The sequence below is a fragment of the Semicossyphus pulcher genome, unplaced genomic scaffold (assembly GCF_022749685.1).
Source record: "Semicossyphus pulcher isolate SPU_LCO1_2020_fin unplaced genomic scaffold, fSemPul1.0.p SCAF_25, whole genome shotgun sequence".
Classification (NCBI taxonomy): domain Eukaryota; kingdom Metazoa; phylum Chordata; class Actinopteri; order Labriformes; family Labridae; genus Semicossyphus; species Semicossyphus pulcher.
In genome coordinates, this window is record NW_027211699.1 from 3578527 (window position 1) to 3602758 (window position 24232).

Here is a 24232-nt window from a genome sequence, read left to right on the forward strand (position 1 = left end):
GTAAGAGTTGACCCCAGCTCTTAATGCCATCCCATTTATTATTCATCATCCTCTCAGCACTGCTGCTCTCTAAACACAGCAAAAGAGGCTTATAGCTAATGTCTAGACAAATTGAAGTGAGAGTTATCTGAATGTTCACAGCTTGAGGAAGAAGCTTTTAGAAGCTGCTCTCAGGTTTCACAGTCTCTTATATGGTGCTGAGAGGGGGTGCAGGGGCGTCCCTGAGCAATGGTGATACTCCCTCCAGATTTTCCTCGCGTCGCTCAGCAGCCACTTCCTCCTCACCAGGAGAAACCAGAACGTCCTCCTGTGCAAAATGTTTGTTTGTTACAGCCCGGTGTTAGGCCTGCTCTTGGACAAATGCCAGTGAGAATTCTCATGAGTTACAGCTTCTTGCTATACATAGTCCAAGGCTGCCCTTCTCCTCCTCCTTCCTGACAGGCCTTTAGGTTGCATGTTATGAACTGCCAGATTATCAAGAAGTCAGAGTTGAAAACGTGTCGGGAACATTGGCAAGACAGTATCAGCAACTAAAATTCTTAACCATTCACAGAAAAAAGTTATTAAATAGTTAAAACGTTGTCCGTCAGTTGGTGCCACTAGAGATCTGTTTTTATTTACTTTCTTGCCTTTGTACCTCGGCCAGGTATTCAGGGACAAACAGTTCAGGAGACTCATAGCCGAAGCCAAAAGAATAGCAGTTTTAATGGCGGCCTGTCACAGAGGCTTATCGCTGGGCTATACGTGTTACCAAAAAGCCAGCTATGCATTCCTTAACACTCAACTGACCGTCATGATGCAGGTAGGGGGCAGGTTGGTGACCGCACTGCCTAAAAATAAGAGGTGTGAAGCATCCTGTTTGTGTTTACCATGAATGCATTCTGCCATGCTCATAAAAAGGTCAGTGTAACACAGGTCATATGTATGTGCGGAAAATCAGTTTCTCCAGCTTGGTTTGACTCTTACAATAAACAGAAGTTGAAACAGAGAAGAGGTGGTCGGAAGATAACAAATTTTCCGGCCCCTTTTCCCAGAAACCGCCCCGCTGTCCCGCGCACATGCTGTCCCACAGGTGTCAGTAGGAGCAGCGGTATGTGTCTTGAACACACCTGGATCAGTGGACGGTAAACACTGCGGGGATTAGTCTCCGTCTGGATCCCCACAGGCCCAGTTGGAGTAACTCGCTCGGGTTGAAAAGTATCCTGTTACGGCACGCGCATTTGGCAGAGCAAAAAAAAGAAGAAGATGGAATCTAAATCAGGCATGTGTAATCCTCTGTGGTTCAGTGAGAAAGAAGGACACCATGATGCCTGAAGCGGAGGAGAAAACCTAAAGATGGAGGCTAAGACAGACTCAACGGAAAGTGAGAGTCAGCTGGTGGTTTAAATGACATTGACCCCGGCTATTAACATTAAATATCATTATCATAATTATGATAATGAAAAAAGAAGATTTAAGTGTATCTAATTTTAAATCTACGGTGGTCGACAAGGGCAAAACCTGCTGCAACGGCCCATCAGATCCTTTTTTGTCAAAAAAAGTCAAAAGCAAAAACAACAATTGATATTTTATAAAGTCCAGATTTTTCTCCGTTTTGAAGCACATTTTTTCCACTTTTTTTCTGCTGTTTTATTAGTTTTGGATGATTGTAGGTGTTTTTGAATTGGCATCATTTTGGAGTTTGCAGCCTGTTTAATTTTTATTTAGTCAATACAAACGTAAGTGTAAATTAATACTAAAAAAAAATTAATTATGACACATTCTCACAATAAATGCAAAAAGAAAATACATGCAATGTAATATGCCTCTGCTCTATTATTTCAATACATATTAATAAGATTATAATAACTAGTTTTAAACTTGTATTATACTACCCGTTTCACGTTGTGGAAATCTTTTAGGCCTGTATGCCCTTGTGGGCCACCGTATAAATTCCCTCCTTGGGGCAAAACCTGGAAATCAGTATTAGTTTTAGATGCATATAAGTGCATCACATAATGCCCTTCCATTCTGTTTATTACCAATCGTAAAGTCAGTAAGAAGGGAACTCATTTACTCATAGCACTAAAGTTGCATCCATGTAACTTGTTAATCTCTAGTAGTTTATTGAGATGACATCCAAAATGCTTTGTCTAAAACAAGCATTACATTTAAATGTTGCTCTGGGGTAAAAGCAAATATCATAAAATGACCTTTTGTGAGAGTGTTTTAGAAGAACAAATTCTTCCCATATAAAGCCTTGTCATTTCAATGAAACAGCAGCTAACACAGCTAAATATGCCCCTGGACTACAAGATCCGTTGGCGTGAGGCGAATGCAGAGTCCCCACGCGGAGCCGAGCAGCACATTACACAAGCAAACCAAACGTGAATTGAACCATTTGCTGTTGAAAATGAGCCCAGCTGCCATCTGGCCCCACATGCGCGACATGACCATCGTGGTTCCCATTCCTGTGGACTCTTGTTGCTGAACCCTCCCAGTCATGAGCGCATAGTTTCCATGGGAATAGGAGGGTATTTATTACCACAGACTGACTGAATATTTATGCTGTTAAACAGCGTGCTATTCAAATATTTGTCAAATCATATGGTCTGAATCTTTACTGGTCTTTTTTAATTTTCTAGATTCAGATTTGACAAAAAATAGTTGGATCTAAGAAATATTTTTGTCTCTTATGGCTCTGATGAAATTTTTTAAAGTTTAAAAAAAGACAACCACACGCCAACGATTGATATATTATTTCTCCGTTTCTTGATTAATTAGCAACTTAAAACACGATAGTGAAAATCCTGTGAACCTTATTTCAAGTTAATACAACATATTTAATGACTCACTGACATAAGCCAACAGCTAATGTTAGCATTCAACCACTTTCTAGCTAACGCAACATTAGCTTTTCATTACTCTATCAAATAGTTATATTAGCATATAGTTACTTAGCTAGGTAGTAGCTGAATGCTAACATTATCTGACGTCTGACTGTAGCTAATAAGTCATCAAATATGTTGAACGATTTCTTCTATTTATAACCTGGAATGCAGCAGTATGATATCATACCAGCATTTGAGCTTCCCCACCCTGAGCTTGTCAGAGGAAAATGGCCAAAGTGTATGTATGCTCAATGACGTAATGATGACGTAAGTTATTTTTGAACTATTTTTCAAGTCATGACTGGTATGCAGGCTTCTTACTCAGATTTACTGTGAATTGTTGGCTGTAGTAACTTTATTTTTGTTCCTGCTGGCTTTTGTCCCAAACCACAATCTGTTTAAATGAATCATTAGCGAATGATTTCCAAAGCTATAATTATGTTTTGACTTTACTTGGCGAGGTATGATTATTAACTCACTTACAAAAGGGGCATCGGCCTATTGTGGTAATAACACGTGAATTTACAGTATTAATTAATACTAGATATTAACAGGTAATTCATCAATCAAAATCATAAAATTGGTGTCCATTGTTGAAGTTAAGGAAGGGTGGAAGTTAGCTAACTTGCTAACTGACTTTAAATTTAAAACAGACTTGCAGCACTGTAAGTCAATTCTATACCAAGCAGCCACATACTTAACGCTACGCTAAATGCGACTTATACCCGTGTTTAGCTCAGTTGGGTGTCAGGCAAAATTTATTTATAAAATTTTAAATCATAACCAAATACCCTTTTTATCATGCAGAGCTAAGGGCAACAGGTGCAGAGTGTTGGGGTTGAATGAACTCTGGAGGCGGCCTGCTGGGAGTGCAAATGTGTTTTTGTTCCAAGGGAAATATAACATCAGAGAGCATGTCTAAATGTTGGCATACTGTAAGGAAGGGCAGAGCGTTTGAACCCGGGCACCTCTCAACGGCACATATCTCCTCATAAACACTCTACAATCTGATACTTTATGCAATCCAAAATTAAAAGGCTTCCAGTAGAGCTTGGAATAAATAATCCCTTATGAGGGTTCAGAGCGTTAATAGACCGTTTATTCCATCCAGTGGTTTAAATGAAGACAAGGGGGAAAAAGCTGACATTGGCCAGGAATAAAGAAAGCTGCCCTGCAAAGAGGTAAAGGCTGTAAACAGGTGCTGCAGCTGTCCGGGACACACCGCGAGCAGGAGCGCTCAGACTTAGCACACAGGCTGACTGACTGTTTGTGTGAGGATTGGGTTACCTTAGTCGAATCCTGCATGCACGGAAAAGGAGGTCAGAGGTTAAAAGTTGGACATACGTGATACTAATGTGTTAATACCTGATTGCACAATAGTGTCAGGGCGGTCAGCGGACGTATGTGGACCTCCTCCTCCTCCTGTGTGCTCTGACCAGGTTGTAAAAGGTTCGGATGAATTAATTTCCTGGATTTGTGGGAGCTTAAGCAATGAAAGATGGAGGACATCGAACAGGTGGACTCGCTAAATCTAATCTTTACTCGGCATATGAAGGACAATGGAGTATCACATTTGACACAATGGCCATGCCTGAGCTGCCTTTAGCCTACAGTCTCTACACAGCACAGTGACATGTGGCTGTGTAATGTATGTACTATAATATAAAGTGAACACAGTCAAACAGTGTCCACACACAGTCCTCTGCAGTCACGCTCAGGGTGGAAAGCTTAATGCTGTCATAATGTTGTACTGTTGTACTGTTGTGGTCCAGATTTGGAAGTAATATGGAATCGAACAAATTGTTCCCTTCTCATTGGGCTTTATTTCTAGTTAAAGCTACATGTTTGATAGCTCATTCGTTTGACTATACTGTTAGCTAGCTAACAGTAATGTTTGCTAGGAATTGGTTGAATGCTAACTTAGCAGTCGGTAGCTGAAGAGTTGGCAAAATAGGTTAAAGTTATAGGTTTGATCACTCATTCACGTTTGACTATACCGTTAGCCAGCTAACATTAATGTTAGCTAGGAATTGGTTCAATACTAACTTAGCTGTCTGCAGCTGAAGACTAATCAATATAGGTTTTAACCTTTAAATATCAGTAGGAGGATTAAGGTTAAATATAATAATAGATAAAAAATAAATGTGTACTAATTTTGCAGAGTCAGCTCATGTTAGTAATCAAATCCTAGCTAAGATCACCATTAGCTAGCTAACTTTACTATAAGCACAAATTGTACTACTAGGGGCGGCTGTGGCTCAGTGGTAGAGTCGGTCGTCTTTCAATTGGAAGGTCGGAGGTTCGATCCCCAGCTCCTCAGGCTACATGTCGAAGTGTCCTTGGGCAAGACACTGAACCCCAAATTGCTCCCGGTGGCATAGCCAACGGGTATGAATGTGATATCTGATTGACAGTTGGGCACTTCATGTAGCAGCCTCTGCCATCAGTGTATGAATGTTTGTGTGAATGGGTGAATGTGATATGTAGTGTAAAAGCAGCTTTGAGTGGCAAAGAATCGAAAAAGCGATATATAAGTACAGTCCATTTATCATTTACTTACAATATAGGTTTTTACCTTCAAATATCAGCAGGAGGTTAAAGTTGGATAAATAAATAGTAAAAACATAGTAAGAAGTAATAGTAAAAAAAAATGGTTCTAGTTTTGCAGAGTCACAACCGCTAATGTTAGCATTCAACCATGTCTTAGCTAAGATTACCTGTAGCTATCTAGACACAACAGGTAGGCCTACAATTTTATAACAGTAGGCTATTTAAGCTTCGCGCCCTGAGCTTTCCTTCAAATGAAATTGGCCGCTGTGTGAATACGGTGATTTGCAGATATCCACATTTTATCTTTTTAATGAGCCTTGTAAATGAGTGTAAAGCAGGTAGACAAATGGGCCATGCATGAAATACTAAATGTTTTCATAAATAACTCTATGGATTCCCAATTAATTCTTAGTTAGGTAAAAGGCTTGTAATTGAATCAAGGTCATAGTTTGCATATTGTATCAGCCAACTCGAATATTAGATATGATGATTAGCAGTTTGACATTGGCCGTGTGATAATGGCAAGCGGAAGGAGGTCATTAGAGGAATGAAAAGATAGATGTCCTTGGGTTTATGTAACGACTGATCACATGATACTAATAACAAATTTAGGTTTATCTTGATACTTCCTTGTCTTGGAATACGCTATCTGGCTGTGGCTATTAAACTATAGCCTACTGAATGAACACCAAACTTAGCAATCAACTCATTTGTCTTCATGCTTGTTCTTTTTCTCTCTATTTATTTCAGAATTAGGGTCTAAGTTTTTTGCACAGCCTGACTTGAGTTCACAGGATAAAAAAATCCCTTAATGCAGATTGAATCTTTGTTGTAACATCACAGTATTTACATATAACCTACAGCTGCTACCTGTACTTTTATTACAACTTATGCAACTTCACCTCAATACATAAGTAGAAATACAGTGGTCTTTTTTTGCACAAGGAAGCAGAAGGAGCAAGAAAGACGAGGTCTACCCGATGACCTCATTGCTGCATCTGAAGACCACAAACAGCATTGGCCCCATAAGGCCAAGTCAAAGACAGGATATTCCCAGAATGCATTTCACAGGGGTCAATATGCTAATTTTAGCACGGCGGCCAATGGCAGTTCAAAAGTTGTGCTCCAGATACAGGAGGTGCTGGATCAGGTTACGTAGCGAAGACCTGAACAGCATATGTGCAGTAATAAAGAGCGGCCTCAACCGGGCCTGTGACTCTGATCTATCACTCATTCCATATGTATGTATACAGCCACGCCCCTCCCTGTTATTACCAAACTATTGGCAACATAAGCATTGATCATGTGACTGTATGACCCTCTGGGGTTGGTGCCTATTTGTAAAATGAATCCCAAAGGTCGGTTAGGGTGCATGACCTCACACATCGCAGGTTTAGGAACAGTAGTAAATCCACCATCTTCCCCCCCCGACAGAGCTGACAGCCAGGTATGATGTGAGGGCAGAATGGTACCATCCATGGGCAACTGAATACACTTATAGCTCTCTCTTCTTCCCTGGCACAGTTTTGGAGCTCTTGCAAACATACTAGTGATGGAAATTTTGACTCTTTTTAGTGAGCTGGATCTTTTAGTTCAGGAATAAAAAACGACTCTTTTGGCTGAAACGACTCTTTATTTAGAACCACTTCTAGATTTTATAGTTAAATTAAATTAAACAAATTCTTTTGGAGCTATGATTGGTACGTTTCCACTTAAACATTTCAGTCCACTATTGAAAACCTTATAATTCCCAGACTACCATTGTTTTTACATTGTTCAACATTTAGTTCCGACCTAATCTGATTGGACATGAGGCATTCCATGAGTGCTGATATAGAGAACAACATCACTCCGCCTCAGCCACGTATTCTGAAAACTGTTAATCAACGTTACAGCAGACCATGTGTGTCTACATTAGTCAAGCTGTCACACAGCAGACTCTTATTTCACTGGCTGATGATAAATTAAAACAAACAGATAAATGTACATGATAAAAAACAGCTGATCTGTGGTAACCTGCAGACACAGGATAATGATTGGGTTGCTTGGCAACAAAAGTCCTGTTTCAGTTAAGTTGTAGAACTAGTTGAGTTGGTGGATCAAAAAGTAATAATGTTGTTGATTGATACTACTATTTGCTGCTTGTATTACTTGTATAAAAGCAATATCACACTCGAGGTTGTGATGTTATACTGAATATCAGCACTGCTGTGATTATCTGCGACCGAAGAAGATTCAGTACAACATCACGACCTCGAGTGTGAAGTTGCTTAATTAGGTTTGGTATAACACCTTAAATTAAGGAAAAACATCGAACACTTTTCACTTTCAAAACGTTTTTTTTTTTTTTAACCATGTTTTGTTTGTCGACCGGTGCAACATAAAAAAGTCTTATCACGCTTCGTTCTCAAAAGATGATCATTTACACCTACGTTACAGGATCATCATAACATTCTGTCTGTCGTAATTTAAAAAAAATAAACTGTGTCTCAACTTGGAGCCGGCTTCCATGATTCACGTAAAGGAGTCGGCTAAATGTGCCGACTCTTTCGCAAACGACCCATTACTAAACCACACCAGTTCAATTCTTTGTGGTTGAAATGCATCCGAAAATAAATCCAGAGCAAGTTCAGGCGATGCTTTTCTGCACCCAGAGTTTAATTATACTACAACAGCGTATTTCTAACTACTCTGATACTGTAAGTTACACTCTCCATATTCACGTAACACGGTATCAGTTCCTGTGTGCCAGAATATGCTGTTCCCTCCTGACAGGGTCAGCCTCCTGGTTAAGTAATATGATTAATAAACCATGAGCGGACTGAGACGCGGCTCTATCTTCAGAGCAGGGGTGAGTTTGCATTTTGGCACCTCTGAGCTGAAGCCATATCCGTTCTTAGACGCCTCTGAGGACCTCATGGAGGCCGAGAAACCCACATATCACTCTGCATACGGGAGCGTTGGAGGCCTGAGGGAATGGTGCAAACCCCGGAAATATTGTACCACACCCTGGTGTCACATACTCGGCACACATTCACGGAGACTTAGCAGGATTGCAGTGGTGGACAAAGCTCAGCGGAGAGATCAGACAGTTGCATGTGTTGTCTCACACACATGCACGAGCAGTCGGACCAAGTGCAGGCGGGCAGATAATGAAGATGAGCACTTTATCTCGGAGGCCCGTCTATACGTTTGCGTGTGCTAAGAATGGAGATGAAAGCGTGCGAGTTGGTGGCAGGCTGTCGGTGTTAGCTCTGGTGTCAGGTGTTACAGACTCACACATGGATTTGATCTGCTGTTTGAGGTTCCTAAAAGCTTCCTGTCAAAACGCAGATCCGCATAATCCTGACTGTTGACAGCAGAGGCATGAACTGATTACACCCAATGCACGCAGTCGAATTCAGCTCCAACCAACATGTAAAAACACCAATTTTTCTGCAAAGTTACTAAAATTATGATTGAGATCCACAGGTCTTTGAAACAGGATGGAAAAACTAAATCTTTATTTAGTTAAAAGTGACCTAGGCCTATTGTGGGACAACAGCTGAAAACTCTGTCCCTATGTTCGTCTTATCTGCATTTCCCAGTATTTTTGGGGCGCATATACCACAATGCAATTTAAAATTGAGAAAAGTACACGTTTTAACGGTAAAATGTACGAAAGTAATGTAAGATTTTCATGTAAATAAATGTCTGTTGAGTCACTATCTATCGCTGAATGAGGTAACACAATGGTGATTGAGCTGATGGCCCACTGATGAAAGCCTTTGCACTTCGCCAACTTTCGCAGAAAAAATCACAAGCAGTGCCCAGTTAGTAACGCGTTTTCCATCAGCCAGCAGTGGTTGGTCTGCCAGAGAGGGTAGGCGGAGCTAAGCGGCTGCTTTTCCAGTCTCTGTTGTGAGTAAACAGTAATCTACTATGGCTGAACAAACAAAGAAAAGATCGATGACTACAGATACAACTTCAACAATAAGTGAAAATCCAAAGAAAAAGAAACAAACTCGATGCTCAGATGAAGCAAACAGTCTAAAAAGGAAAGCGACCGCCAGCGAGGAAAATAAAGAGTTACAACAGGAGCCAACCGTGGACGTCACACATGCAGCACTGTCTGGATATCTGGGAAGTGTGCTCCTGCAATTACCGTTTATCGCCACAGGTGCCGCCAAAGAGAACGAAACTGAGATCTTTGAGATTACAACTTTAAAGTATTAAAAACACAAATTTGCAAAGTAGCCCCTTTAAGATTCTTCAAGGTCACGAAAGATAAAGGCTTTACATTTTACACACATACACACACTTGCATGCATACACCAACATCAGACCAACACAACACAGCTGTTGTGTTAACTGCTCTGTACGCACTGTTGTCTTCGTCCTTGTGTTTCCTGTGTTGTTATGCAAGTGTTTTATCTTTTGTCTTGCATTTAAAAGACTATTTTTGGTCTTGTGCATGCAGAATAATGTGTCACACACACAAATTATTATATCTTTGGGTCATTTTCAAAGTAAAAAACAGCCAAATTCTTTGGTTTCAGCATCTCAAATTTGACGACAGGCTGCTTTTATCATGTTGATTCAATATCTTTGAGTTTACAGAAATCATCCCTGGGTTTCAGGACTTGCATGTATAAAACATAATATATATTTTCAGATATTTTATTGACTGAATTATTTAATTATTTTTAAAAAAGCTTTAAAAAGTCCAGTTTGTAGTTTCAGGTTTATATAACACACTTAAATCTCACTGTAACATGCAGGCTGTGTGGTTAAGTCTGAGTACACGACAATTATTCATATTAACATACCACAATGTCCTGTGCTGCTACAGCCAGAATCAACAAGACATTTACCTTGTAAACACATCTGGTGTTTAGGGACCTTGAATGAGTTCATGTTATATCATTCAATTAAGTGTTAGATAATGGAAAATGAAACTGATCCGCTTTGACAGCACAGTGATCCACATCACAGCCAGATGGCACTAAGTTTCCACGCAGCGCTGCCTGACGCCCGTCCTCTAGTGGTTTACAGAGAAAACACAGACTGTCACACAGCAGAGCAGAGCAGCCTGATGAATGAACCCCTAACATCGTCACCGCTCTGCTCACTTCAAAGACCCCTCTTCCTCCAGTGGAAGGATACGCACTGAGATGTCTTTTCCTTTGGTCACGGCACACATCCTCTCTCTGTGTCTTCCAGCGAAGGAGAGAGAAACACATTTTATTTAACCCTTCAAAGTGAGTTTACACAGTGGGAATGTTACAAAAATACTAAAGTACATAAGCGCTTTGATTCCAGCTGCTTTAATGAGCCGGATAAATAAGGGCATAAATATTTGTGCTGGGCGGTTAAGAGTCTGGCATGGGGTCCTGTTTTGATTCCTCATGGTCAGCAGCGTTGTTGTCAGTCTGGCCTGCGTGCTCGTCCTGGACGCTGCGTTCACCAGGGTTAGTGTTGTCACTGTGGTGGACGGCGTCACGGTTCAGCTGTGCGTACTCCACTGACCCCTGCTGAGAAGGAACACACGCTTTAATATGTGGCCTGTATAAAGAGAGCAATCATACTGACCTAATTGTAACACTGGTGTTTTAAAAACATAAAGTTTGACTCAAGAATAACTGAAAAAAACTTTGTTGTGAACATAAAGTTACTTAAACAACTGTTATGCAAATTGAGTTTGAATTCAAATGAATTCAAGAATTTTGTCTGTTTGTTGTTGTTCATAAATGTATGTTAAGTATAGTGTGAAATATTAACCTTTTACAAATACAAAGCTCAACACAACCATAAATTAACATAATTGTATAGCTTTGGAAATCCTGCATCCTGAGATATACAGTGAATGCAGTTTTAGATTTGCATCTCAAAGACTAGACTATTTTTTGTGATTTAACAACAACAACAAAATAAACGAAGTAGTGAGAATATGCAGATAAACAAGACAGCCAAATATATATTCAACCGCAGCTGAAAATAGTCCCCAACATACACATGACTTATTCCTGTTTAAGTAATTAAAAAGAAACTACAGTGACCAGAGTTTATAGATGATTACTAAGTCTTAAAAAGACATCTTAACTCCACTTTGAGCATGCTAAAATGCTAATTAGCATTAAATACAAAGCAGGTTTTTTATAAGTGTACAGATATTAATTCACAAACCAAAGTATAACATTAGAGACAACATTAGAGATTATTCTGAGGAAGACATTAATGACTGAATTTCATGGCAGAGCTGCACGATGGCGCAGTGGTTAGCCCTGTCGCCTCACAGCTAGAAGGTTCCTGGTTTGAATCCCGGTTTGGACAAAGTGGGCCTTTCTGTGTGGAGTTTGCATGTTCTCCCCGTGCATGCGAGGGTTCCCTCCAGTTCAGTTTCAGGGTCATGGGAGGCTGGAGCCAATCCCAGCTGTCATTGGGCGGAAGGCGGGGTACATCCTGGACTGATCGCCATTCAACATAGGGCTAACACATGCAAACAGATGAGCATGTCCACACAGAAACTCCGTGCAAACTCCACACAGAAAGGCCCGGTACGGAACCTCCCAGCTGTGAGGCGACAAGCACAAGCAAGCAATTAATAATGCCCCAGTAAAAATGTAAAATTCTTTATCTACTAAAGGAAACATTCCTCATGTATGTTAGACTCTAATTTAATTAACTGCAACAACTGAACATATTTATTACATAGCTTGTAACTGAATCATTCAAATTAATCATTTCTGAGTGTTTGTACTTTCAGCTACCTGGCTACAAAAAATAAAGAAACCAACTCTGTCTCTCTGATCAATCAGATTCAGTGTGTGCATGCATATTTGTAGTATGTGCATGCACTGTATCGAGATGTGTGTTACTCACACCATCAGCCTGCTCAGGAACACCTGCAAAAACAAAAGCAGAGGACGCGCTCAGGAAACAAAAGGAGTGAGAGGATTAAAGGAGGGCTTGTATAGCTATCAGCACTGCTGTGAACAGCTCCCACATCTCAGGAAACAGGGAGCTGATCACGTCACGAACACCAACATGTACACACACACAGAGAGAAAAAACAAGCCCTTCACTTCTGCTGCATCATTGCTGGTGTGAACGCAGCTGACATTTAAACCGTTGGGAGTTATTAGGAACAAATGAGTGAACAATGGAGGAGAGTTTCCCTCACGAGTATCAAACAATGGAGCGTGTTTCTCGCTCAGTCTTAGCGGATGTACACTGTGTTTGGCTGTGATTGTTAGAACAGGAAGTTCTCCTTGACGAAAGCAGGAAGTGGACACCTGCGCCTTCTGTTTTAATAGGACATTCTTTCACTAACAATGTAGATGTTTACAGTTGGAGCTGATCCTGTTTCCTGCTGCTTTCTTTTTCAAACATCATGAGTGGCCTGATTTCTCTCCCTGTGTAACGTGAGTGGGATTCGAATGAAAGAGCAGGATGTTTGTCGTACCGTGCGTGGAGTTGCGGACTTCGTTGTTCACCGTTACCGTGTCTTTTTTCACCAGATCTGTCACAACAGATACATAAATATTTTAGACAGTGTTTTTTTGAAGACAAAATGATTGTAACATTAATATTCAGGGGCAGTCTCACCTTTGTTGGGATCCGTCTCTCTGGTCGGCACCTCAGTGTAACGAGGCTCCTGCTTCTCCGGAGAGGTCACACTATTCTGGTCATCTGACTCTGCAGAGCAAAACAGCAGCAAGCATTTAAAAAAGCTGTCTAAAAATTATTATAAACACATCAATAATATACTGTTGCATTGGGTGAAATGTCTCTTTACCACAATGAACGCTGTTAATTGCCCAAACACAGTCCTGCTGCTGTAAATCCTTATAGGGCACCAAATATGTATTAATACGCAGCTGAAAATAGTCCCAAACAAACCTGCGGTCCTGTTTAAAAAACCGTTGCTAAAAAAGTACAGTGACCAGATTTTATAGACAATTACTAAGACTTTAAAAAATCAAGCCATATCAGCCATAACATTATGACCAACTGCCTAATATTGTGTAGTCCCCCATTTTGCCGCCAAAACAGCCCTAACCCATCAAGGCATTGAGACCTCTGAAGGTGAGCTGAGGTATCTGGCACCAAGACGTTAGCAGCAGGTCCTTTAAAGGAGCAGTTCGCCCCTGGAAAAAGTCACTGTCAGTCAAAGCTGGTGTTCTCTGTAATCGATAGAAGCAATAATATTCGAAATTGATGCCATAGCTGTGGAGAAAGTTGTACAAACAGCTCGTGGTTTCGCCCATTCTACATTCCTACAACACCCAGCGTGCATTGCGCCCCTCCCTCTGAAAGGAACGGCCCAGCGAGAGACGAAATTAAATACTTCCGTTTCACTGCAGGCGATGGCTCAGAGCGGTACAGAATCTGAAATACAACGAAAATATACCGGTGGATCTCCTAAAAAATCTTCAGGTCTGCAGTCTACATTTCAAACCTGACGATTTTGAAGGAGACATGACATCGGAAGCGGGCGTCCTAGATTGAGGAAGTGTAGTCTAGCAAGCTCTCTGTCCACCGCTAGATGGTGCGTTTTACGTAGTCTGGCGGAGGTTTTCCAGGGCCCATTGGAGAAGCGGATAGCGTCCTCCAAAGGCACAGAGCGAAATTGCATTTCTTTTTCTACCATGATGGCATTAGCTCCCCATAATAACATGATGGGACTTAGGTTGGGATCGGTGAACTGGCCCTTTAAGTCCTGTAAGTTGCGAGGTGGGGCCTTCATGGATCAGACTTGATTGTCCAGCACATCCCACAGATGCTTGATTGGATTGACTGGGGAATTTGGTCAAGCCAAGACCCTGAACTCGTCGTCGTGTTCCTCAAACCATTCCTCAACCATTTTTGCAGTGTGGCAGGGCGCATTATCGCTGCCTAACTGCCTGTTCACTTGCTGCCTAACATATCCCACCGACTGACAGGTGCCAGTGTACCCAGATAATCAATGTGTTTCACTTCCCCTGTCAGTCGTCATAATATTATTGGCTGATTGTATTTTTTGAGACTAAGTTCTTCAGTATGATCAGCTCTAAGAATCAGGGACAGAGAAGGGAAGTCCTGAAGTATTGAGAGACAGTCAAACTCTACTCTACTCTACTCACCAGATCCTGATACATGTTCGCTCCAAACACTCTTTCCCATAATGCCTGGAGTGACTGTAAAAAAAGAGAAGGAAAACAGATTCTACATCTCTGCTGAAGGCTTAAAATTCACAGTGAACTAATAAATAAGTAACTAAAGTACATTTTGTGGACTAGTACGTATCACAATAGACTTACCGTTGGCGGCCTCATTGACCTCTGCCTGGGTGAGGCTCAGCCGTTCCGCTTTGGTGCCGGCTGACTTCCTAAGACGAGGTGGATACAAAGCACAATCAGCTTCTTAAAACAGGAAGCTCTATAGGCGTCACCGTGCTCCCTGCCCTTGTAACGCTCATTATTTCACCTTTAAGATGCAGATTTTTGATAAGATAATGAGAAGTGTAACTTACACTGACAGCTCAGCAGTTCTTTTCCTCTTGAATCGAAGGAGGTGTTTTCTGAAGACGACAGCGAGGATCAAGGCGAGTACGAGCAGGAGGCAGAGGACTGCGATGAGACCTTTCTTCCAGCCTGCCAGCTTCACTGCAGATGATAAATAAGGGTATGTTAGTTTGTCTTAATTATGTTACAAATTAATAAGGTAACACAGCAATCAGAATTTTCTCACAGGACTTTATTCTACATCTGCACTTCCAACTTATATGACTGTGACAGCAGGATGCCAAAAATGAGAACGGCAGCACCTCCTTTAAATTTAAAGTTTTATTCTACTGAATACTTTTATGTGAAGCCTTAGGGGAACTTCAAACTCATTATAGCTCAATTATTCAGTAGGTGTTCCAATAAAAGCTGATTCAAAAGTAATTGTTTTACCCATAGGCCTGCGTGACGTTAATGTCCTTATACGCTCATTTACAAGTGGACAATGCATCACAGAAATTTGTATCTGCATGGTAGGCTATGTATGTATGTAGCAGCCACAATCAACACAGGCTAGCCAAAACATAGTGGTTAGCAACATTCACCAAATTCACTGTTTTGTGATGATCCGTAACTGAAAAGAGAGTTGATATTAATAATCTAGAGGAAAATTAGACCACACTGCAAGATGAAGAAACATATATGCAAACCTAATAGTTCCTAAAAGCTAATTGTCACAGCTAATGTTAGCAAACATTACCGTTAGCCATCCAAAGCCCCTTTTACATTGCTAGTTGAAGGCGGGACTGTTACGCTTCGTCTTTAAGTGGTGGGGCGAAGACGTTCCGCCTTTGAGCGAACATTGGCGGTAGTAACAGAGGCATAAGAGAGGTGACACTGTGTGAGTGTAAACAGCAGGGCCAGGACCGTGTACACCCGCTGTTTGTTCACGTCATGCGTGATTTGCTTCCACAACGCGGGAGCGCAATATAAAAACACACACAGGGGGCTTTACGCCAGCCTTGCTTGGTTTAATATGGAATGGCAAAGACGTCGTAACGGTGCATTGTGAACTGGCATTATAAAAAGGGCTTAAAATGACTGTTAGCAAGCTATCATTGCCTTAAGCTAACTAGAATTAACGTTAGCCGTTAGCTAGGAATTAACGCCTTTCCCATCGTTGTTTTGTTTTGTATTTACTTTGTATTCCTGTCATGATCGTTTAGTTATGTATTTCATTTGTAGATCATAAAGTAGTCCTAAATCTGGGTCCTCCTCCCTTTTTGTTAAAACCCATACCCTGACAATCATCGTCCTGTAACACCATACAGTAATGTTATGCATGAAATTAATGCTAATGTTAGCTGTTGTGCTACATTAGCTAATGGATTATCAAATAGAATGTTTGAACTTGAAATATGTTCCCATGTTCCTCCAGATTTTCAGTATAAAGTTTAATCATTTCAGTTGCTGATTAATTGAGAAGCAGCTGTCTGCTTTGGACCCGTACAAGTTAGTCTGAGTCTTTATGGTGTACGAGTTTTACAACTAAATGTCTTTCACTTCATCATTCGTTAGCATATTAGCATCAATCATTAGTATATTTTTTACAAGGGTTATAATGTAAGATGAATCCCCTTACAATAAGAATCCTTGACTTCATGTTAACTTTAAATTAGCTCTTTATAATTACAGGGGGAGCGGGGGATTTCAACGGAGTCAGCCATGTAGCATAGTCACGTATCTACAGTAGCCCAGAACAGACAAAACATTGGCTCTTCAGAGGGCCTTTTGTGTTTTTTGTGAGTTCAGGAGAACAATTTGCACCCAAGATGCCACTAAAACCTCTAAAACAACCGTCAAAGGAAATAAACACACCTCCAACCGTGACAATTGGACTTCTTTTGGTTTCGTTAGCCAGGTTGGTGCTCTCACAGTAGTATCCACCTCGGTGCTCTCCTTTGACATTGTTGATCCTAAAGGATCCCTCCAGTTTCGGGAAGCTCTGTGAAATGAGAGGGGCCTCTCTTCTTGTGTGGTACCAGGTGAAGCTGACGGGAAGAGTTCCTCTCTGGACGGAGCAGAGGAGAATCAGGTCCTGCCCCTCAGAGACGTCCCCAGCGCTGGGAAGCATGCTCAACACAGGCTGTGACACAGGCTCTGCAGAAGGTCAAATATGTGTTAGACTATGTTCACATCAGTTTGTTTGAATGCGTCATCATTCCTGCATCCAACACACCTATGATGTTGGTTGATTGTAGCAGCTGCTGCCCTTGTCCTACCATAGCAGGCCTTTGTCGACTGTTTTTCGCGTGGCAGATAAACTTGTTTAAGTCTGAATGCTTGTTGATGGCAGGGCAGTTAAAGATGGCACGTTCATCCAGCTTGCGCACGACCTTGACCTCAGGCAACTTGTTAGGGCCGTTCAGGGTGTAGTGGACAGGTAGAGTGCCGCTGTCACTGTGACAGAGCAGCTGGAAGGGCTTCCCCAGCACCAGCGTGCCCCCCACCACACTCAGTGTGGGTTCAGAGACAGGAACTGGGGATGAGATAATAAGCCAGTTAATCATGGCAACAGAAGAGAACAAGACATAGATAAACAACAACACCTGGGACACACTGAGTATTAAATTGAGTTTGCATTGGATAATTGCCATAATTTGTCTAATGTTTCATCTGGTTTCAATATTAATTTAATTTATTTCACAGTCTATATTTGCCGGGAACCACTTGTGGCTTGGCAAAAAGAGTCTACAGCCATGCTAGCATCTCTGTATGGCTAAATGCTAATGACAGAATACAAACAGGCCCACAATGACAAAGCTAACATGTTAGCATATCTGTGAAGGTTCTCAGTCATCCAGGTCATGGTAATTCAGAAGCTTAATCCAAAAGGCAACTGGACTTGGTTGAAGTTCTTGAAGACGTTTCACCATCTCATCAAGGCTTCTTCAGCCTTTCAGTTGTGTCAACCATGTGGTGGCACTAGAGGGCAACTCAGGTTAGCATAAAGGTCATTAGGATAAATCATCTGGATATAATTATTGTCACTGCCTTTAAATCGTGTTGTGTCTACGGTTTCCGAAAAAAAGTCAGTTTCAACAACACCCTTATAAGTGGAATATTTCTTAAAGCCCTGAGTTCACGAGTTTCTGACATAAATTCTACGGTTGACGGTAAGTTAATATATTGTTATTTTAGCCCAACAGATTGTTTCTTCGTTATATTATAATAGGCTAAATAGGAAAATGTCTCATCTTTTCCCGCTCTTATTATGCCTTTCCATTTCCTGCATTATGTTTGCTAGCGAGCAATCTGTAATGAACGTCTTTTGGCATCCATGTTGCTGTTGCATGACTCAGCTACTTGAACGATGTGCAAATTGTTATCAAAACCTATTTTTTTTTAAAAACAGCTAACAAATTCAATCCAAAGGCAGCATTTGTCATATTCTGTCCAGTAGATATTTGAGTGTGGACAACAATAGCTGTGTCTTTCACATTCAGGGGATGCATCCTCCGAAGGACGTGGGCTACGAAGGATGCATCATTTGTAGAACGCAAAGGCTGAACTGAAATGCCACCGTCTGGTCTACAGAGGATTTCCTGTTTGCGTCACCAGCTGTTCCCGCCCTTACCCATGCTTCCCATTGCGCCACTCCTGTCACCTAGCAGCAGGTAGCTAGCTGGCTAACTAGCTAACATCACTAACGTCCTGAAACTTTTTTAAAGATAATTTAAAGTTTTAAGAGCCAGTATCGTTTTATGTAACATTTATATCGCTCGCTATTCGATTGATTTGAAACCAAAAAGTTTTATATTTAAAAATGTTTTCCTCGGCCGCTTGAGAGTCCACCATTTAGTTTAAATTGGCGTGCAATGAATCTCCGGATATGTTGGGCCACAAAGGATCCACCTGATTGATCCTCCGTGGCCCGGAAAAAAGGAGGACGCATTTGTCGGCCGCATCTGAGGGAGCCTTCAAAATGGGACAGCCTTCGACGCGTCGCTGTGACCCTTCAAATATGTCCTTCGAAGGATGCAGCCCCTGAATTGGGACACAGCTAATGTGTACCAACTTTCTGAGCAACTGACACTGCAGGCTGCTAGCATGGCTGAAAACAATAAGACTAAAAGTTGTGCAGTATTTTATGTACAAGATTACATTTTTTACATTTATTAGTAGCCTGAGAACTAAGGATTTCTTTGCTTCATTGTACATTTTGACAAACACGGGACTTGTAATAACTTCAGCACATGATGACTCACCTTTTGCTTTCACAACAATGGTCTGGCTCTCTTTTACAAAACTGTGCGTGTAAGAAGCAGCCTGGGCTTTACAGCTGTAATTTCCGTTTTTAGAAGGGTGTGCTATGGCAGTCATTGTCTTTCCACTGAAGATCTTGACGTTATCTTTGTAGATGGAGAAAATCATGGTTTCAATGTTAATTCTCTCGGGAACGTAAACGTAAACAGAGCAGTTCAGTTTGAAGCGGTCTCCCTCGAACAGGTCAGTGGGCTCCAGGGTCAGGTGTGGCTTTGAATACAGCTCTGTGAAGTCAGACAGAAAACTTCAGATAAAAAGGCATTCAACGTCACAAAATGCATTTTATAACAAAGAGGATTTGCAGGTCTTGCCTTTGACAGTGATTGACTGATTCGTCTCCTGCTGCACATTGCCCCACTCGGCCTTGCACACGAGCTCCCCAGAGTCTCCCTCCTGTGCTGTGAGGCGATGACTCAGGCTGATGGGGGCCTGCTTGAGGATCCTCCTGTCTCTCGTCAGGAAAACTTCAACGTCTTTCAGTGGAGTCACCACTTTACAGACCACCTCCAATATGTCACCCTCATAGACATCCGTCGAGCGCAGCACGTTCATAATCGGGGTAATGTAGAGCGCTTTGACTAGCACTTGAACCTCGTTGCTGTGGTTGGAGCGTCTGACCCCAGAAACCAAGTTGATCTCATAGTCACAGTACAGGAAGCTGTCTCCAACCTCACTCAGGACCAACGTGGTCTCCGTCCAGTTCGCAGCGGGCGCCGTCTGCTTTATCTTCTCAGACTTTCCGCTGTTAAGTCTCTGGTAAAACCGGAAGATGAGGGTTCCTTTCTCCTCTGGAGCGCTGCAGGTGGCTGTGAACTCCTCACTCTCAAAGGGTGACTTCTTGTTTAAATACAAGATCGGAGTCTGCAGTCCTGAGGAGGAAAAATGACACAGGATGTAAAGAAGGAAGCCATTACAGCTCATACCTTTGTTGTTCTACGTTCTGATATAACAGTACACAAACATGAGCTGCCTGTGTATGAGTTGGACGTGAATCAGGAACTACGACAAAATGGTTTCTAGTTTTTTGAGAAAAGTTTCAGTTTGCAAGTTTTAAGAGATTTTTAAAGTGAGGAATTATGGGAAAAAAAGTTTTGTGTGTCTTAATACGTTCCAGATCATAAATTTCAAAAGTATCTTCAATGAATATTAAAAAAACATGTAGCTTTGTTGAAAGAAAGTCTAATGTACTATTACATGTAGTTTACCAACAGCATCACGAGGGGTTCCCAAACTGGGGGACAGGCCTACTAGAGGGATGTAGAGCCACAACAAGAGGTCGACAGTGGGTGAGGTTATTAAAGCGCCAGTTCGCCGATTCTCAACCTCAGTCCTATCATGCTATTATGGAGAGCTAATGCCATTATGGTAGGAAAAAAATGCAGTTTCGCTCTGTGCCTTTGGAGGACGTTATCTGCTTCTCAAATGGGCCCTGAAAAACCTCCGCCAGACTATGTAAAATGCGGCGGCCAGGGAGTTTGCTAAACGACACTAGCTCAATCTAGGACGCCTGCCTCTGATCGTCAGGTATATTCTCATCGTATTTCAGATTCAGTATCGCTCTGAGCCGTTGCCTGCAGTGAAACAGGAGTATTTCACTCCAGTGTCTCTCACTGGACCGATCCTTTCAGAGGCAATGCATGCTGGGTGTTGTAGGAATGTCGAGTAGGCAAAACCACAAGCTGTTTGTACAACTTTCTCCACAGCTATGGCGTCAATTTCAAATATTATTGCTTCTATAGATTACAGAGAACACCAGCTTTGACTGACAGTGGATTTTTGCTCCTTTAATGATTGATAATTCCTGAAATCCATTTTTGCTGGTGTGGTGCAATAATTTTCGGTATGACACTTATCTTACATTGGTTAGCTTAATCATTGTACTTTTTTTAGCAGCTTCCTATCAGCTATCTTATGTCGGAGATTCCTTGAATGCAACACCAAGAAAGTTCTGGCTTATTTTGCACAACAACAGCAACAAGAACGCTCACTGGGATTGATAAATAAGTTATAGCCGTGTGAAAATGGTTATTTATACTGTAAAAGGCAGGAAATAAATTGAAAGTCTCCTGTCATGCTGGAGGAAAGGGTTGGCAATAATGTAAATTATTCATCGATTGGAAATAAAGTTCCTCTAATACTCTGAAACTCTGCTGAACAATTTCAGACATATTATCTTTTTTTTTTTTGAGTTGTCAGACAAAAGGAAAAATAGCAAACAAAACTAGCCAAGTGAAAAATAATGTGAAATCTATGGTACCCAATATGTCGTCTCCAGCTTTACCTGTGACGTCAAGTTTTTGGCTGGAGCTGGCTTTGCTCTTTTCCTTCACTGTGACCCGACATTCATAACTCCCAGAGTCCACAGCCCTGGCCTGGTTGAGTTCATACTCGACTGAGTCTTCTGTGGTGGTCGAGGAGTCGACGGTGATGCCGTCGCGTGTAAGCAGGAACGTGTGTGTCAGGTTAGGGATGTTGTGACTGACTCTGACCTTACAGTGTATGGTCACCGGCGTCCCGCTCTGAACGGTGTTGCTGGGTTGGATTGTGAGGCCAACGCTGTCTATAATGTAGGCTGTAGCAAAAACATGCACATGAATTAGAAACAATGAGGATTACATGTCTTGTTTGTGTAAAACCAACATCAGGGACTGAGCTTGTCAGGCTCTATTATTCCCTTCACAATAAAAGGTGAAGTCTAAAGGAAGGCGCTCCCAGGCCGGCAGTCTGAGTAAGCAGGAAAAAGCTTCTACAAACAGCGTCTGACCCTCTCCGCCCCCCTGGGAGAGCTGTGTTGATTTATCCCAGCTTCTGCTCTCACCCAGCAACAACAACACGGTGTAACCTGCCACAACAGCAACCAAACAATCACTGAGTCCACATCCTCAAAGTACTACTGTTAGTTTGTGCACTGAGGAAGAGAAACACCGTAGAGAGTACTGTATCTGGAGGGAGAAAGTTCATCTGTGATCATGTATGAGCGTGAGGGCCTGCTATTAGCTAACTTACAATGCTGCTTAGCTCTGTAAAAAAGGTGGGAAACTTTGAGGTAATATTTATCGCAAGGAAAATGTTTGACATTTTAGGTTAGAGGGTCATTTGCTTTATTGCTGAGCGTTAGAAGAGAAGGTAGACGCTTCTCTTGTGTTATTACCCTAAATATGAAGCTAAAGTTAGCAGGCGTGTAGCTTAGCCTAGCTTTGTAAAGTGACTGGAAACATGAGGAAACAGCTAGCTTAACTCTGACAACGTCTTCCTACCAGCACCCTAGCTTGTTTCATGTAACCATGACTTGAGGTTAATAAGGAGCTTTAGAGGTGATTTTGTTACCTTCCGACCTCGACGCAAGCTAGCTAGCTGTTTACCCCCCTTTTCACTTCTTTATGCAAGCGAAGTTAAGCGACAACTGGCTATTGCGGACAAACACTAAGTATTTTAATCCAACTTTCAGTAACATATGTCTCCCACAATGTTGAACTATTCCTGTCAGACAATTACTACCTCATTAGCCACCTAGCTTTGAGCACCTGATAAACACTGACAAGAGAAGAGAACGAGAAGGAATTAGCATTTTACTTCCAATCAATGTTGGGAAATTCATTCACACTCATTTGAAAGATAACCCAGTGTCACCTGTGACAACTTAAAATATCTTCAATACATCTCACTTAAGACTTTGAACAACGAAGGAGGCCATGAGTGCACGATACAATGCCCACTTCCAGCAGAAAATAACTCTGTGAGGTAAAATTAGCTTCCTTGTGTAATACAGCGAGGACTGGATAACCTAAAACTGTCTCATCACTGGAGAAACTACAACCCTTTAGAAAAAATTATTGAACAAGAGTCAAATATAGTAAGGTAGTGATACTTACATGACTGTCCTCTGGCACATTGCCCTGTTTTTAGAGGAAAGCAGAAAAACAGAAAAGTGAGAATTGGGATATTAGATTCAACAGAAGGAACATGATCAATCCCTGAAGCAGCACAACAGTGGATCCTTACAGAAGTACAGGAGGCCGGTGAGAAGCAGCAGCAGTTTGGGGGGCCTGGGGTCCATCCTGAGTGGTGGTGGTGGTGGTTCACCGCTCTACAGTTAAAATGCAGAGGGCCGAGGAGACGGAGGGGCAGTCAGACGGACAGGAGGAGGGAGAGAGGAAGGGAGAGGTGGACTCTGGCTGGAGTGATATAGTTCCTCGTCTTATCATTCACACTCCTTATGCTGCTCGACTCACCAGGAAATGGCTGCGACTTCCTCAGGAATCTAGCATTTACCATGTTGTTATTAGTGTCAGAGAACGCCTTAAAGAAACTTCCTCAGCTCCCTGATCCAGTTCCCTAAATAATTCAACTGCTTAATATGAACGACACCATTTGGAGCCATTCTATGACTACTTTTGGAAATAAAACAGACTAAGTGTTGCTCTCTAGATAGACCGTAACGATGTACATTTTAGGAATTATGCAATGACGTGAAAGGCACTCTCTACTTTTCCTGGGCTGCAATTTCACTTCCTAAAATGTGCATTTAATCTGCTGATTCTTCACTAAACTGCAGGGAACCAAACTGAGTCATGATCCGGTCTCTTATTAAATATATTCATCATAAAAACAATCAAAACATGCTGTGTTCGGGCACACCTATAACCTTCACCCAGCGCTCATTACCATGTTAAAACTGAGGCCGAACCACTGAATCATTTATAAGGTACAAACTGAGATTGTCTAGCTTTTACAGCAGAGTGTGTGGTGATACATTTATTTATGTTTGAATTTAAAGGAGGCTGATATTATTGTTCCACGGTTGTAGATTCATCTTTTAATACTGTAGTTGTCGTGTCTGTGTTGCCCTTACAAATTAAAAGCCTCAGGCTAATAACAGTTTCCCTTGGGCACTGTTACTCCACTAAGTATATTTCCCTCATTATGCCGGCAAAAGCAGAACACCAATAGGACAGACTGCAATGGTAATTTTCAGCTTTTGTTGTGCCAAATGCACAGACGGTAGTTGCATTTGTATTCAAA

The 24232-nt window shown here is 41.7% G+C and overlaps 1 protein-coding gene across 2 annotated transcripts; it reads right to left on the reverse strand.

The window, feature by feature from the left end:
• Window positions 1-9546: 9546 nt before the first annotated feature.
• pecam1a (platelet and endothelial cell adhesion molecule 1a) lies at window positions 9547-23374 on the reverse strand. 2 transcript variants are annotated; one of them, XM_069675749.1, is made up of 14 exons: window positions 23213-23374; window positions 23083-23106; window positions 21492-21782; window positions 19522-20079; window positions 19153-19434; window positions 17124-17423; window positions 16763-17044; window positions 14914-15046; window positions 14702-14769; window positions 14525-14578; window positions 13008-13097; window positions 12865-12921; window positions 12282-12304; window positions 9547-10930 (listed from the first exon to the last, which is right to left on the reverse strand). In XM_069675749.1, exons 1-14 carry the CDS (start codon window positions 23265-23267, stop codon window positions 10772-10774), a joined length of 2376 nt encoding a protein of 791 aa, XP_069531850.1. In that variant the 5' UTR covers window positions 23268-23374; the 3' UTR covers window positions 9547-10771. The 2 variants fall into 2 exon arrangements, with proteins under 2 accessions (XP_069531850.1, XP_069531849.1); XM_069675748.1 differs by having other exon boundaries at window positions 9547-10933.
• Window positions 23375-24232: the final 858 nt, after the last annotated feature.